Source organism: Phoenix dactylifera, chromosome 4 (genome assembly GCF_009389715.1).
Source record: "Phoenix dactylifera cultivar Barhee BC4 chromosome 4, palm_55x_up_171113_PBpolish2nd_filt_p, whole genome shotgun sequence".
In the NCBI taxonomy this organism is placed as follows: domain Eukaryota; kingdom Viridiplantae; phylum Streptophyta; class Magnoliopsida; order Arecales; family Arecaceae; genus Phoenix; species Phoenix dactylifera.
The window spans coordinates 3227348-3242049 of NC_052395.1; the positions used below are offsets into that span (position 1 = coordinate 3227348).

The window sequence follows — 14702 nt, forward strand, 5'->3', positions numbered from 1 at the left end:
ATGCTTCATCATACAGAATCAGAAAACAATGGTGCCATCTTGCTTGAGCTTCAATGACAAAATTACTAGTATTTTAATAATAACAACTGGTTACGATTCTAGAACCAGGAAGCTTACGAGCTTTGTCCTCTGTTGGGTGGAGCTGCTTTCCAGTTTCCACCTGCTACGGTGGTAGATGAAAGATTTAGATAAGGAGCATGGAATTTCTTTGGTCACCATTGACTGGGTCTTTCTGAGCCAGCGGTGCAACTTCCATGGATTTCTTAATTTCTCCTGGCCAACAGCCAAGCAAGGGGGGCCTACACAATTGGCTCTCACACGTTATAGCAGTTCAATAATTAATTGCAAGGAGATATTGATGCTATAAGATAACAGCTATAATAATAATAATAATAAACCTGTATAAGCTATTTACAGAAGCATTGTCCAAGACAACTGTGGCTCCGCTGCGTGATTCAACAGCTATCCAAAAGTCCGTTGGAATATTTTGACGGCAGTCAACTTTGCCGGAAATTTCAAACCTGCAGCCCTTAATGGAAAATTCCTAACATTCTGACCGGGCCAGGTTGAATGGAGTCAAGTTGGACAAGATTAACTTATCATCATGCATGATTTGCGGCAACCGGGAAGCAAAGGATGTTTTGATTGTTTGGGAGGAATTCATTTGTAAAGCAGCTCTGTTCTTGGAGAGGGCTCGAGAACTTATGCAAAAAAGGATGAACCAGATGAAAAATTATCCTGTTGCAAGTAAATAAAGTGGTGACATTGCCAAATTCAATGGAAATTTTGATAAGACTCTTAAGACTCATGTAAGAATTTATGATGTCCAGCATGTGCATTCATGAATTGTATTACAAATGAGATTTTCATGCGGTGAGCTTCGGAATCAGTGTCATTAGTTTGTTTTTTCACTCTTTCCAAACGTGATACATGTTTCATAAAGTGTGATGGAATTACATAATTGGATATATGATGCAACGTTCTAATAGACTTTGTGTCCATCATTTTTTTTTTCGTGTGTGGACATCAGAGGAGGCATTGGCTGGAATTAAAGCCCATTGAAGGCAACGCCATGAGCAGAAGAGAATCACGCCTATCTATAGTATAGTCTCCCTCGAGAGCATAAAACATGAGAAGCCCTAAAAACCCATGTAGATGCCTTCACTATAGAAGATCTTTTAACAGAGGATTGCACTTTAACCTAACCTGTGTGATCCTGCGTCATTTATCTATGAAATAATAGTAAGAGAGTTACCTTCTAATCTTCTCTAAACTTTAGGATTGCGAAACTAATGCTCTTCCACACAGCCGCCAAGTCAGAACAAAAAAAGGTACTGAACAGGGGAGGGGAGGAGATGCTCATTTCATTCGGTATAGAGAATGAGTCTCAAAAAAGTCTCATTTCTAGCTGTCTAAAGCAACCAAGCAATGCAAGCCACATAAAAATATGCTGAAATCCTTCGCCTACTACAAGAAAAATAGGAACAAGTGCTTGATTATGAGAAATTTTTTTTTGATACATCATTCACGAAAATTTTGTTACCAAAAAAATTCCACCTTTAGTTCCATTTCCATGGCCAACCAATCAATTACCGTAAAACTAGCAAGTTAAAAACAAATATTATACTCCATCGCGGTCAAAACTCTATCTAGGGAGAGTTGGGTCAAAATTCTATCTGGGCGGTGGGTACAATCTATAAGAAATGGATGATTCGAACATGCGAACGGCTGGAAAGTGGAGGTCGCAAAACACGACTTCCGCGGATCCTCTTTTGACGCGTTTCCACGTTTGAAGCGTGCCCCAGTCATGGAAGCTTTTTTTTTTTTTTTTTAAAACTAAATTGTTATCTTTAGAGACAGCACCTCATTAACTTACTTCCGCGTCATTGCTTTAATCGTCAAACCTTTAAATATAAGTATTAAAGAAGCAAAGAGGATCAAACATTAGAAAAATTCAAACATAAAAATTACTAACATTAGAAAAAAACCTTGTCTCACTATCAATAGTAATTAAGCAAAGAGAATAACTTCTCGAGTTCTCCTGTTTTAGCATGTTAATGTATACATAAATATTTTTTTATGCATGGCAAGAAAAAAAAAAATCTTGTTAACATATGCAGAAAATGTAACAATAAATTTATACCTTAAAGTTAATTTTTGAAATCGAGAGAAAAAATTAACGAGCACACACAAAAATATGCTCAAATCCTCCACCAACTAAAAGAAAAATTGGAGCAAGCACCTGATTACGAAAAAAATCTTTTCTACCAAGGAGATTCCATTATTGTTCCATTTCCATGGAGAACCAACCAATTCTTCGTCAAATATTATACTCCATCAGGGTCAAAATTCTATCTTGGGAGAGTAATAAGGCATTTTGATAATGAGAAACAAAGGGGTAGATCAACAACTGATTAACATGACACCTAATCCCTTACCCAGACGGACAAGGGCAATTCGGGAAGACCAAAGGCTCCCCGAATGCGTACTTTTTTTTGTTTGGCAGGGGCAATTCGGGAACCCTAAATCTGCAGTTCTGAACTCAACAGTGGTCCAATTTGTTTAAACTTTAACCTAAACGGACAGGGGCAATTCGGGAAGTACAAAGAAAGAGTGTGTACGTACGCGGCCGGGTGAAATAAGCTTAATAAACTTCGCCGGCTACGGCGTCGTTCCCTCCTCCATTACAAAGAAAGAGGCTCCTACGTCACGGCCCAACCTAATTTAGAGAGAGAAAAGAAAACCAACAGCAAGGATTAGAGAGAGAGAGAGAGAGAAGCCCTATATTGTCCGCTATCGTGGTTTCGATTGGATTGAAGCGTGCGTGGGGACGGCATCCATGACCCCTTTCCTCTTCCCCTCCCCCCTCTTCTCCTCCTCTTCCCCTCTGTCTCTGATTCCAATTTGTTAGATAGAAACCCTAGAGATCGATTCTCGTCTGGGAAATCCTAGGTTCCGATCTCCTTTGCTGTATATATTTCGTCTCTGTTTTTTGGACCGATCGATTGGGTGATGCGAGTCGGTCTGTTTTCTTGCTGTCTTGCGTGAATCTGTGAGGATTCGAGAGATCGGAGGGGGTTTATCTATTTTTTGCGGTCGCTGGTGTTTTTTTTTCCTTCGGGATTTCTTGTTCGTTGTAAAAAAATCTGATTTTTAGGGTTAGGGTTTGAAATCGGGGTGTGGGTTTCTTGAATCTGGCCGCGGCAATGGAGCCCCGTGTCGGGAACAAGTTTCGGCTCGGTCGCAAGATCGGGAGCGGGTCTTTTGGAGAGATCTATTTAGGTATGTGATTGGTTTTAATTTGGATTTTTTGTCTCTTTGGGGATTTGAGATTTGGCACCTTTTCGGAATTTTTTGGTTATTTTTGTCCGTATTTGCAGGTACTAATACTCAAACGAACGAAGAGGTTGGCATTAAACTCGTGAGTATTACCCCTTGACAGACTTTGGATTTTGGATTTGGTTTTTTTACTATTATTTGAGTTGTAAATTAGTTGGTCGATAAATTCAGTGTCTGGAAAAGAAAATTGTCAGAGTCGATGAAATTATTGGCCTGTTGCTTTAATTACCTTCTGTCCGCCTTCTGCATGTCTCTTTTTTTTTGTTTTTAAATTTTTAAATTTTCCTCCTCCTGATGATCATTCTTTAGTTGGACCTGTGCAGCATATCTTCTTGGTTTTATTTGAATTTAAAGGGCTTCTCTCACAAGTTGTGCTGGGGATAAGATGGTGTACCAAGATTTATCTTTTTGTTAATTTTCATCGGAAGAAGTGCGAAGAAATACATAAGGAACCTCTGCCATAATTAGAACCTTCACTATCAAACCATGCCTCAACTTTGGGGTTGGCTTTGTGAATCTTCATATGCCAATAATTTTTGTAAGGAACCATTCAAGTGGAAAATATCTGTAAGTTGAAATTGGTTTTGTGATTTTCCGCAGTAAGTAGGCAGTGGGCCCCAAATTCTGGATGGCGTTTTTCAAATTTTTGTTTCTGTGGCTGTTCACTTTCCCCCCTTCCTCTCCTCTTATCAGTTTGTTTAATATGATGTAGTAGTGCACTTCGACTGTGGAAAAGTGAGAACAAAGATCTTTATTTTCAGTTTACTCTTTACTTTTTAGTCATTCCCTTTTTTAAAAGATAGTGCTCACTTGTTTTTTAATCAAATATACCCCTTAAAGATTTGTCATCATCTTTCTTTAAGGGAGTTATGGGGTCTTTTGGGGGTCTGGAAGGGAATATATGTTTTTCTTGTTCATTTTAGTTCTTCAAATCTTGTCCTTGTTGTTAGCCTCTATTTGGGTTAAAATTCCCATACACGATCTCTTTTTTATCAGGAAAATGTCAAGACAAAGCATCCCCAGTTGTTATATGAATCAAAACTATACAGAATTCTACAAGGAGGAAGTAAGGAGGAATTTCATTTCCTTTCTGTTGCAATTCATATAAAAAAGTTTTTTTTTTAAACTTACCATGCTTAGTTGTATTTCCTCATGTTTGATTTTGGCAGCTGGGATTCCGAATGTGAGATGGTTTGGTGTTGAAGGTGATTATAATGTCCTTGTGATGGATCTACTTGGACCAAGCCTTGAAGACCTTTTTAACTTCTGTAGCAGAAAGCTGTCTCTGAAGACTGTTCTTATGCTTGCGGATCAGATGGTATAGCATTACGTACAATGTGCTTATAGGATCATAACTGTCAAATCTTGTCGAAACATTTTTATCTTGTACTATGCTTCATAGTTCCTCTACTGCACCAGCGATCATACTACGAGCTACTTCAGCTATTTCTGCTCGCTTTTCAAAATCCTCACAACTCCAAGTTGTTTTAGCTGTTTGCTTTTTCTCTCCCTGTTCGTCTTAAGAAATTTGATTACTCTTTTGTTGGGCTTCCTCATATCTCAGGGGGCATGGTCACACCATATTTGCTGCCTCTCCCCTATCTTGTTGTCAGTAGCTTGAGCTCTTTGCTTCCTCTAGTGTAATCATTCCTTATTTCATCCTTGTTTCACAATGCATTCACCTTAGCTACTTTCCTTTGCCATTCTCTTCTTGCGTAATTACACTAGAAACCATTATGAAATAAACTTGTGGCAAATTGTTTCATTTTTTTGTTTGTTTCTGACATATATATTTTATCCTTCTTCAGATCAACCGAGTGGAGTTTGTTCACTCCAAGTCCTTTCTGCATCGAGACATCAAACCAGATAATTTTCTTATGGGCCTAGGGCGACGGGCTAATCAGGTGCTCCATGAAGTTTTATCCTTGTTCATTATAGTCCTTTTCATGATAACAAATTGTAATCTGTTTATCTTGCTGCTGTTGTACATTTTGTAGGTGTATGTCATTGATTTTGGACTTGCCAAGAAATATAGAGATACTACGACTCACCAACACATTCCATATAGGTAAGATGCTGGATTGTTTAAAATCCATGAAAATGTTATATTTGAAATTGCTGTATTGCAAGTCTGAAAGTGAATGGCTTTCCATTGTGCTTGACAATGCTTGAATGCGAAGAACCTCCTACTATAGTCTGTCTCAAAAATTTAACATTGGGTATGCACACAAGTTTTGAATATTTTAAAAAGCCACTCCACTTCATCTAGCATCTCTCATGAAACCTGAAAGAGGTTTAATTCTCTTAAATCAAGTCTTGAGCCTAGGTGAGTCTTAAGTATATATTTCTGAAACTTTTGATCTTTTTATTTTCTTTGTTCTTTATTACAGCTTATTTCCCATTTTAAAATACAGTCTGCTGTAGAGCAATTTGATGTTGTAGTTCGCTATTGTCATAGTCTTGGTGTAACAAAGTTTTATTTAGTTAATGCTGAAAGTGGATAGTATTAAAATTCTTGTTGCTTGCTTGAAAGAAAAAAGGCATTGGACATGAAGCCTTCTAAAGTTTTATAAAGTAGAATCATAAGATTTTTGGCCATTAATAATTTTCCTGGATTTGATCAACAGCCATAGTATAACATCAAATGTTAAATTTCTAGAAATACAATAAGATTGTTGCTTTGGCTTGAGGAAAGGTTTGTTTCTAAAAGGATACAAGTGGAATATACTGTAATACTTACCCTTATTTTTTTTCCTTTTGGCCTCAAATTGTATTCTTATGAAAATATATAGGGCATAGCTTTAATCATGGTCAAGTCTTGATAGGATTACATGGCTTTTTCTTGCCCTTTTGGACCCGTTTGGCTTGCAGGAAGAATTTTTCGTCACAGGAATTTTTTTTCTGAGAATATGATGCCTGAAAAAAATAGTCTTGATATGTTTGGTTAATCAAGGAAAAGTGGCACATTTCATAGTGGCTTATGTTTGGTTGAGCATCTACTTTTCTGAAAAATTTGTATCAAATACCTATTATACTCTTAATAAAGGGAAAGACCGTACCTATAGATTTTGATGGCTTAAGGGTACTTTTGGAGAAAAAAGATCCCAACTTTCAACCGGTGAGAAAGTAGCTTTTCTATATCCTCCATGGGTTTTTCATTCCCATGAAATATGAAAATCTTTTTTTGATGGAAATGCTACTTTTACATCTCTCTTTTTTGAAAACTCCAACCAAACAAGCGACACTTTTTTGTTTTTCCGTTGACCACACTTTTCCTCCTCCCACGAACCAAACGAGTCATTAAGGAATGGTGATTTTTGGTTATGGCTTATATAATAATTGCAAGTGAATTGCAGTAAAATAAGTCATATCAATGATAAATGTTTCCTGAAGACGGCTTAATTTTTTGAAGCATCATTGTTGATTGTCTCATAGCTAGTTGTTCTTGCCTAAATTGTCTTTCGTGACTAAGAAGCTAATGATTGAAGGACATGTTTTTCTTCTTGTTGATGTTCTTTTGTCTTTAGGTAGTGAAGCTCAATTGGCATGTTCTCATGAAATTTTTAGTCGCATGATAGGGTTGCGACAAGATTATTTCTTCCATGAAGAACTTAGTTTTGATTGTCTACACATTTAAAGAGTGTAGTATGACAAAAAAGAAACATGCTAAACCATCATTTTTTTTTGCCTTTTATGACCTATTCTTTATCTGTTGTTGTATAATAGTGTTACATGCTCCAGGAATATAATTTGGCTGTTAAAATAGATTACTGCCAATAATTCAAGTTGAAGTTTTTGTCCCCATTCCACTTGCCTCGGTAAGGGAGGGTTGTGGAATGTCCAAGAAAATCATCATGATTGATCAAGTTTTAATGTTGTTTTTAATGTTGCATTATCTGGTTGTTGAGTATCTTAGTATCACTTATTATCTGATACCTGCTGCAGGCACTTAAATTGTAGGATTCTTTGGTTAGGCCTGCATGTGAGGTGGTTATCGAATCTAACTTTGGTTTGTTTTTTTATAGTAGGCTTGGCATTGTAGGATTCCTTGCTTTCATCCTACTTGTCATATGACACATCGAGAGGGTGAGCTTATGTAATGGTGAGGTTTCTCCATTGTAAATTGGAGGTTATGGGTTTGAAACACAAAAATATTTTTCTTTGCACATGGGGGTAAGGCTACATACATCGGGCCCTCGCCAGACCCCACAATGGCAGGATCTTGTGCGCTGGGCTTCTTTTCTTTCCTATCATGCGACACATCTGATTGATTTATTAAAAAATTATTGCAATTCTTGTTCTTGTTCTGCTTCTTTATGGAGGCTTATGGTGGGGGAAGTCTAAATTAAATCCTTTTGGAGTCATCTAGTGGCTGTTCACTTTAATTTTGGTTTGCATCTAATTCAGCTGTTGATATGCCAAGGCATAACCTTATTATTTGTGTGAATGCTGAGCATGCCAAGCCAAGAGCAGTTCAAATGTTTGCATAAACTTACTATGTGATGACACTTTATTTCTGCTTATTTGGTGATTGGAGCCGTAACATTTAGGTTATATAGGATGTCTGAAATTCTCTAATTCTACTTATTTAAGGAGCAATTGCAACCATGGTCCACCAAATCAGTACCGGAATCCGTACCGGTCGGTGTCCGGTATGGTTCGGTACCGGTTCGGTGTCGAACCAAATCTGCAGGGTGTGCTGGTCTGTGCCGGTGCCGAACCGAGCTGGCAGGGCGTGCCGGTTCACAGATCGGCACATCCTATTTTTTGTTGCAGGTCTCAAACAATTTAATTGGTAATCACTCTTTTCAAACTTTTTCTATGAATTTAAGTCTAATTTGATGATGTTTTGATATTTTCTTGATTGTTTTTTTGATGTTTCTATTATCTCGATTTAACCTAGATGATGCATCTTATTGCTTTAAATAATGCAAATCATAAAATGAACAACATAAAAATATTTTCAATTCAAGTAGTGATGTGAAAAATATAAAATAATACAATCAGTTATATACGTTTAAAGTACAACATGCATGCCGATATTTATAATCGGGTCGAGTGGCGATGACTCTCGTAGATATCCAGATCATAAGCATAGTCATAGTGCTACTTGACTTGTTGCGAACCGACCGGTTTGCACCGAGTCGGTATCGAACTGGTCGGAATCGACCAGTTCCGACATGTTCCGGCCGGTCTCATGGCGGTTCCGGCCCATACGGACCATTTCCTAGTAGCAAAGCGATCCGATTTACAACCGGGTCGGTTCGGTACCGGTGGAACCGTACGATTTAGCCCGGTTTGGCAGACCTTGCTTGCAACCCTTTGTGCCCCATCCCACTAATTCATTGTTGGAACCTTAGTGCCTTATGTCACTCATTCACAGCAAAGGTGGCTTTCCTCAATAATGCCTTATATATGATACTTTTATCATTAAGATTTTCTTTTAATAGTTTGGGATCTTTATGACATACATTCACTAGTTACATTCTACAAATAGTTTTTCTTGCCATCATAAAGAAGCGTTGCTATTCTCATTACAGTTACACTAATTACCGTTTAAGTTATTCCCCTTTCACAATATTGTTCGAAGCTTGATGGTGTATATTCAGCTTGTAAATCTCATACTTGTAAATCTCATCAGTGGTTTTCATATCTATCAGTATAATCTTTGAATTTGATTGCACACCTTTAGTTGCTGGAAGATTGTTGTTGCCACATTGTTTGCATTCTCATGTTTATATTTATGTATGTATATTGCAGAGAGAACAAAAACTTGACTGGGACAGCAAGATACGCAAGTGTAAACACTCATCTTGGCATAGGTATGTACCTGTATATCTGTAAATGCATATTTGTGATTAACATTTGCTAATGTTGAAATTTTAATGTCTGATCTGATGTTTGTCTATTGCTGTTTGTGCTTCATTTTCTCTATATTTTGCTGCATTCATTAAATGCCATGTTTTGGATCTGACTAGTGTTTTTTGGTTTCTAAGAACAAAGCAGGAGGGATGATCTCGAATCTCTTGGATATGTTCTCATGTACTTCTTAAGAGGAAGGTGTGGTTTTCTTGTTTGGACCTTTTCTTTATTTGTTTCTGTTTTCCACTTTGCCATATCTAATAAGAAGTCTTCTCCTCTGTTTTCAGTCTTCCATGGCAGGGTTTGAAAGCAGGAACCAAGAAACAGAAGTATGAGAAGATCAGTGAAAGAAAAGTTGCCACATCAATTGAGGCAAGTTTTTTGTTGGTATTATGAACTGCGGCTTATAACATTTTTTTCTCTTTTAATGCGTAACACTTATATAATGTTCAGGCTCTGTGTCGGGGATATCCTTCAGAATTTGCATCGTACTTCCATTATTGCCGCTCGCTACGTTTTGAAGATAAGCCAGATTATGCATATCTCAAGAGATTATTTCGGGACCTTTTTATCCGTGAGGGTGGGCATTTCACATTATTATTCGCAGAAAGAATGGAAGATTTGTTTATTGACTGGATTATTTATTTCTAAAGTGGAAAACTGTGAATATTGCTTCATATAAGGCTAACATTGTTTTTGTGTTTGTTCTTCTTCAGGATTTCAGTTTGATTATGTGTTTGACTGGACCATTCTGAAATATCAGCAGTCACAGATTTCCAGTGCTCCTCCACGTGCTCCTGTTAGTCCAATGCAGAATATGCTGTTTTTGATCCCCTCCCTGTCTCTCAGTACTCAAACAATGGCTAAATCTTTTTTTTTTATTGTTTGTTCTCATTTTAGGGTCTTGGTGCTGGACCTAGCTCTGGCTTGGCCCCTGCAGTTGCTAATGATAGGCAGTCAGGTAGCCTTTGTTGTCATCTATCATATTTTCAACCTGCAAATAAATCTGCATATTTGCTACATGGTCTTATGCTGATGTATTGCATACCTAAGATTCTTACTAGCGTTGACTTTTCAATTACTAGATTAGAAGTTCTTGAGTCCTTATGTATGATATATCTGCATGTTGTTTACCTATTGTGAGTTTTCTGCTCAAAATTTTGTTCTAGGTGGTGAGGAAGGAAGAACAAGTGGTTGGTCGGCAATGGATCCTTCTCGTCGACGTGTTTCAGCTCCAGCTCCAGCTCCAGCTGCAAATGTGGGCAGCTTATCAAAGCAGAAAACCCCAATGAGAAAAGATCCAACTGCTACTAAAGATGTGATGGTGAGATCTTCCTATTCCACCTTGTTATCCTGTATGTGCTGTTATTCATTTATCCATATTTGAGATCAGTGAATCATATTTTACAGAGGCTTTCTTAGTTATTATATGCTTTTCGGAGGTTTATCTTGCTAACATGTTTAAAAGATGATCGATGCATCATGCATGAAGCCTTTAGATCAAGGTTTGAGATATCGCATATAAGTTCTAATTCTGAAAATATGGTGGTATAGCTTAGAACATGTGCAAACAATGGAACAGACTGATGTATTGGGTCATTCAACGTAGAGTCCTCTTTCAAATATAATCTTCTTGTATTCCGACATTTTAATCTTCTATAATCAGGAGTCATCTTTGACATCGAAAGCAGATTGTCACAATCTTATTCAGTTCCCTGGTTTACATTACTAGTGCTGAGACATCCATTGGAATTTGGCCCGTATAATATTGTGATGATGGTAATACAAAAAGCCTCCACAATTTTTTCCCTCAGATATGGTTACTAGGATTTCTAGATCCACAGGTCGAATCAAAGTTCTCCTTTATGTTTCGTAACACATTGGAAATTGGAGATTGCACTAGGGATTAGGTTCACAAATATTGCATCGAGAGTGGTAGATGGTGATGGAAATGACTTCATAGTCATGTTATCTGATTTAAATGTTTCCATATGCATGGTTTTATTCGAGTATAAGATGAAGCATTATAAGTGGCTACCGTAGGGTAATTGTTTATGCACAGTCTCACCGACAAAATCTTGCCTCCTGTGGCCTGCTTTACTCTTAAAATTCCACCTTTACCAGCTTGTCCAAACAAACTTCAACGTTGTCTTTTACTGTTCTGTTTGAGATTCTTCACGTTCTGCTCTTAATGATCTATATGTTTATGTGGGTTCCACATATCTAGTTATAGGGTAGATAAATTTATAATCAAGGTTCGCTATCTTAGTATTGGACCCCATGCTGGTATCATCTTATTACAATGTCGGTACACGATATGGTACGAGATGGCGAGGCATATCGAGTATCGTTATGGTAGGAAATTGCATACCGATTCGTTACCGGTATGGTATGCCCGGTACAACATTGTTCCTAATTTTTCATATCTATCCATTTTTGAGCATTAATACCAAGAAGAAAGCACGACTGTAAGAAGGTTCTCTCTCTAGATGATCAAAGAAACACTTTATTTTTGGAGGACAGAGATTTATTGTCCTTGATTTTGAGCTTGAGTTTTTCTGCTACATGTGATGGTTATCCTAGATACTAGATTTAATATTTATCTAGTATTAGGGGAGGGATACCTCATTTGGTACATGAGTTGTCGTAATAGTTGACTCACATAGTACATATTTGCTTATGATGATGCTGTGTTTCCTTCCTGCTTGCTCTTTTTTTCCCTGCTCATCCCTTTATCCTAACAGCTTTGGTTTGTAAAAGCTTATTATCATGCTGAAACAAAAATAGTTTGAATTAATATCCAAGGCCCCCTTTGGTAATGGGAGAGAGGGTGGGAGAAAGGGTTTATTGTTCTCTATCGATAAAGCCAAACAGAACAAAATTGTGTGGTGGAACAGCTGATGGCCAAGAATTTGGTCAAAACCAGGGATAATCAGGGATCGGTGATTCTCTTGGTCTCCAGAATTTTACTATCCCCAAGTTTTATCCCCATTTGATTAGTGAAAATACCAAAAGAATTCCTTCATTAGCAAAAAAGTAAGCAAAAGAAAAAAGCATATTTGTCTTTTAACCCAAATAATAACCAACAGAAGTGATGATTAAACGGGGATAAAAGCACTTGTAAAATGCAAATTTTGCATTATCCTTTCTTACCTCATTTTATTCCGGAACTGTGTACCTACTGAGGATAAAAAAAGTTATTCCCAAATTGCTTATCCTGTTTCCAGACTGGGCCAAAATTGGATGCCCAGCCTTGCAGTATAAGGCAGATTCTGAACCAATATATCAAGCCTACAATTATAATAAATTACCTGCTGTACGAATGCAAATAAAAATTTTTGGCATGTGACTTGTAATCTGCGAGCTGTGAAGTTACAGGGATTTTTAGCAACTATATCTGTTAGGGTATCAACAATAGGAGGGAGGTCTATTAGAATGTTTTATTGCGAGAGGGAGTTCATGCACCAAATATTTGCTAAAGACTTGAGCTTGTAGATTTTCATCTGCTTTCGATACATTAACTTCGGAAATTCTGAATACAGTGATTAAGCGGTGCGCATAGCTTCAAATGTCGCTCTGAAGAATTAAAAAATCCTGTTTCTGAGCTTATGTTACCCTTTTTCCCAACCTTTTAACCATTGATGGATCAGCTGCATCAGGCTGGGATATATTTGTCGCAAATCATGTGATTTCGTAGTACATGTTGCTTTGCTAGATATATTTAGTGTTTGCCATGTAATTCCTGACCGTGGATGCATATACAATATAGTTATCCAGTTCAACTTTTTTGGGGCGGTCAAGCGGATCTTCAAGGCGTGCTGCTGTTTCTAGCAGCCGAGATGTTGCTGCTAGTGAATTTGACCCATCTCGGACTCGTACCACCGAGGCAAGCGCTGGGACATTCCTCAAACTTTCTGGTGCTCAGAGAAGTCCCCCAGTTAGCTCTGCAGAGCATAAGCGAACTTCGTCCGGGAGGCATCCATCTAACATCAAGAACTATGAGTCCACCCTCGAAGGCATTGAGTGCCTTAATTTCGACAGCGATGAGAGGGTTCAGTATTAGTGTTGCTAGTCAGCTGCTGCAACTTATGCTTTGGTCATCTGTATAAAAATATGATAAACTGGAGAACAATATGTGCTCGGCCATGTTTCCCATTAAGAGTCTACGTGGGAAGCTGTTGTGAGTTGGGTCGGAGGTGGCTGCTGATTTGAGAAGGGGGTCCCAAAGACGGTGCAAAATAAGAAAGGCAGGTCTAAAGGGGTTACGGCACCTAACCATGCCGCTGCCAATGGTAAGGCTGCTTGTACGCGTTCTGAGGCATTGCTACGGCTTCCTCCTGATGCCATTCGTGTTATTTGATCATATTGCTTGGATCCCCCCCCCCCCTCCCACCGCCCACCCACCCGGAATCCACATTTGTCTGTGGTGTTAATCATTTAATGATACTTGTTTGCATACAAAAACCACTTAAATTTTTTGTATTTAATTAACAATATTAGGACTCTAGGTGTGTTGAACAAATTACCTGTGCCTCTTTCTGCTCGAGGATGTATTATCTGCATGCTCGGAGCTCCTTGTATTTGTTTGCAGTACTTTGATTCTCGTGCTATGATTCCGTCCACAAATTGAACAAGGATTTCTGTTCTTATTGAGCCTCGATGTGATTCAGTTACTGATTGCAGAATTGTGTTTTTCTGGACTCTCTCTGCTGCGGCATTGAGAAATTCTTTCGTTCCGTTAATTTTTACAATGTTTTAGGGCGTGCCACGGGCTTTAGATTTTCTGCTATGATCAGAAAGGTTGAAATCTGGACGGTGCATTGCATCTAGAAAGCGTGTGTTCGAGCCCAGCTTGTGACAATCACAAAGGCGCACGATTGGGGTATCTTTATAGCCTTTGGTACAACAATCAGGTCAAGCAAAGTGCTCCAACCAGGGGGGTGCTGCGCGCATATAACTTCTTAATAAAAAAGAAAAAATAGGTAGTTTTCAATCTCTTCACGTTGTGAAACTGGTATTCTTAATTGCTTAATCTCAAGCTATTTAGATACTGGTCAAAAATCTTAGAGATTCACTTAGATTTTTTTTCTGCCCAGTCATAGTACCTATCCTGATCAGCCTCTCAACTGGAGAGGAATCGAAAGAAAGGATTATAGCGATGATTTCAATTAATGAAGTTTATTTTTGTCTAAAAACGCTGATGTTCTGGGCAAGTACAGAGTTTTCCTGTGCGGTGCTTAGCGTAGGGCTGGGGCTTATTAAGGTTCTCACGGAGTTTTCTGGTTTTGTAAGGGTTATGAAACCTTGGGAATTTTAGTCCATACTGCGGCGGTGCAGTATCTTATGTACTCATTTGCTCGAGGTGCTGGCACCCGCTGTGGCACTTAGCAGGCCTAAAGCCTGAGTGATGAGTCGTGTTTTTTTTTTTTGTGGTACATCAGCTGCTTATACTGGTCTTGCATGAGCATAGCCAGCTACATCATTAGAAAGAAGACTACACA

General features: G+C 38.2%; 1 protein-coding gene across 1 annotated transcript; it reads left to right on the plus strand.

Annotated features, from left to right (window-relative positions):
• Nucleotides 1-2700: 2700 nt before the first annotated feature.
• Nucleotides 2701-13857, plus strand: LOC103724077 (casein kinase 1-like protein 2). The gene is made up of 14 exons (XM_008815232.4): nucleotides 2701-3282; nucleotides 3381-3421; nucleotides 4336-4405; nucleotides 4509-4657; nucleotides 5148-5243; nucleotides 5337-5407; nucleotides 9100-9161; nucleotides 9336-9399; nucleotides 9489-9573; nucleotides 9655-9781; nucleotides 9918-10000; nucleotides 10102-10162; nucleotides 10371-10525; nucleotides 12971-13857. The coding sequence occupies exons 1-14, from the start codon at nucleotides 3207-3209 to the stop codon at nucleotides 13262-13264; spliced, it is 1434 nt and encodes a 477-aa protein (XP_008813454.2). The 5' UTR covers nucleotides 2701-3206; the 3' UTR covers nucleotides 13265-13857.
• Nucleotides 13858-14702: the final 845 nt, after the last annotated feature.

Excerpts from the sequence above, each read along its gene's own strand:
- LOC103724077 (XM_008815232.4), top strand. The coding sequence starts at position 3,207 with ATGGAGCCCCGTGTCGGGAACAAGTTTCGGCTCGGTCGCAAGATCGGG. Across the intron at positions 4,658-5,147 it reads TTATGCTTGCGGATCAGATG|ATCAACCGAGTGGAGTTTGT; the intron begins GTATAGCATTAC and ends ATCCTTCTTCAG. Across the intron at positions 9,162-9,335 it reads AAACACTCATCTTGGCATAG|AACAAAGCAGGAGGGATGAT; the intron begins GTATGTACCTGT and ends TTGGTTTCTAAG.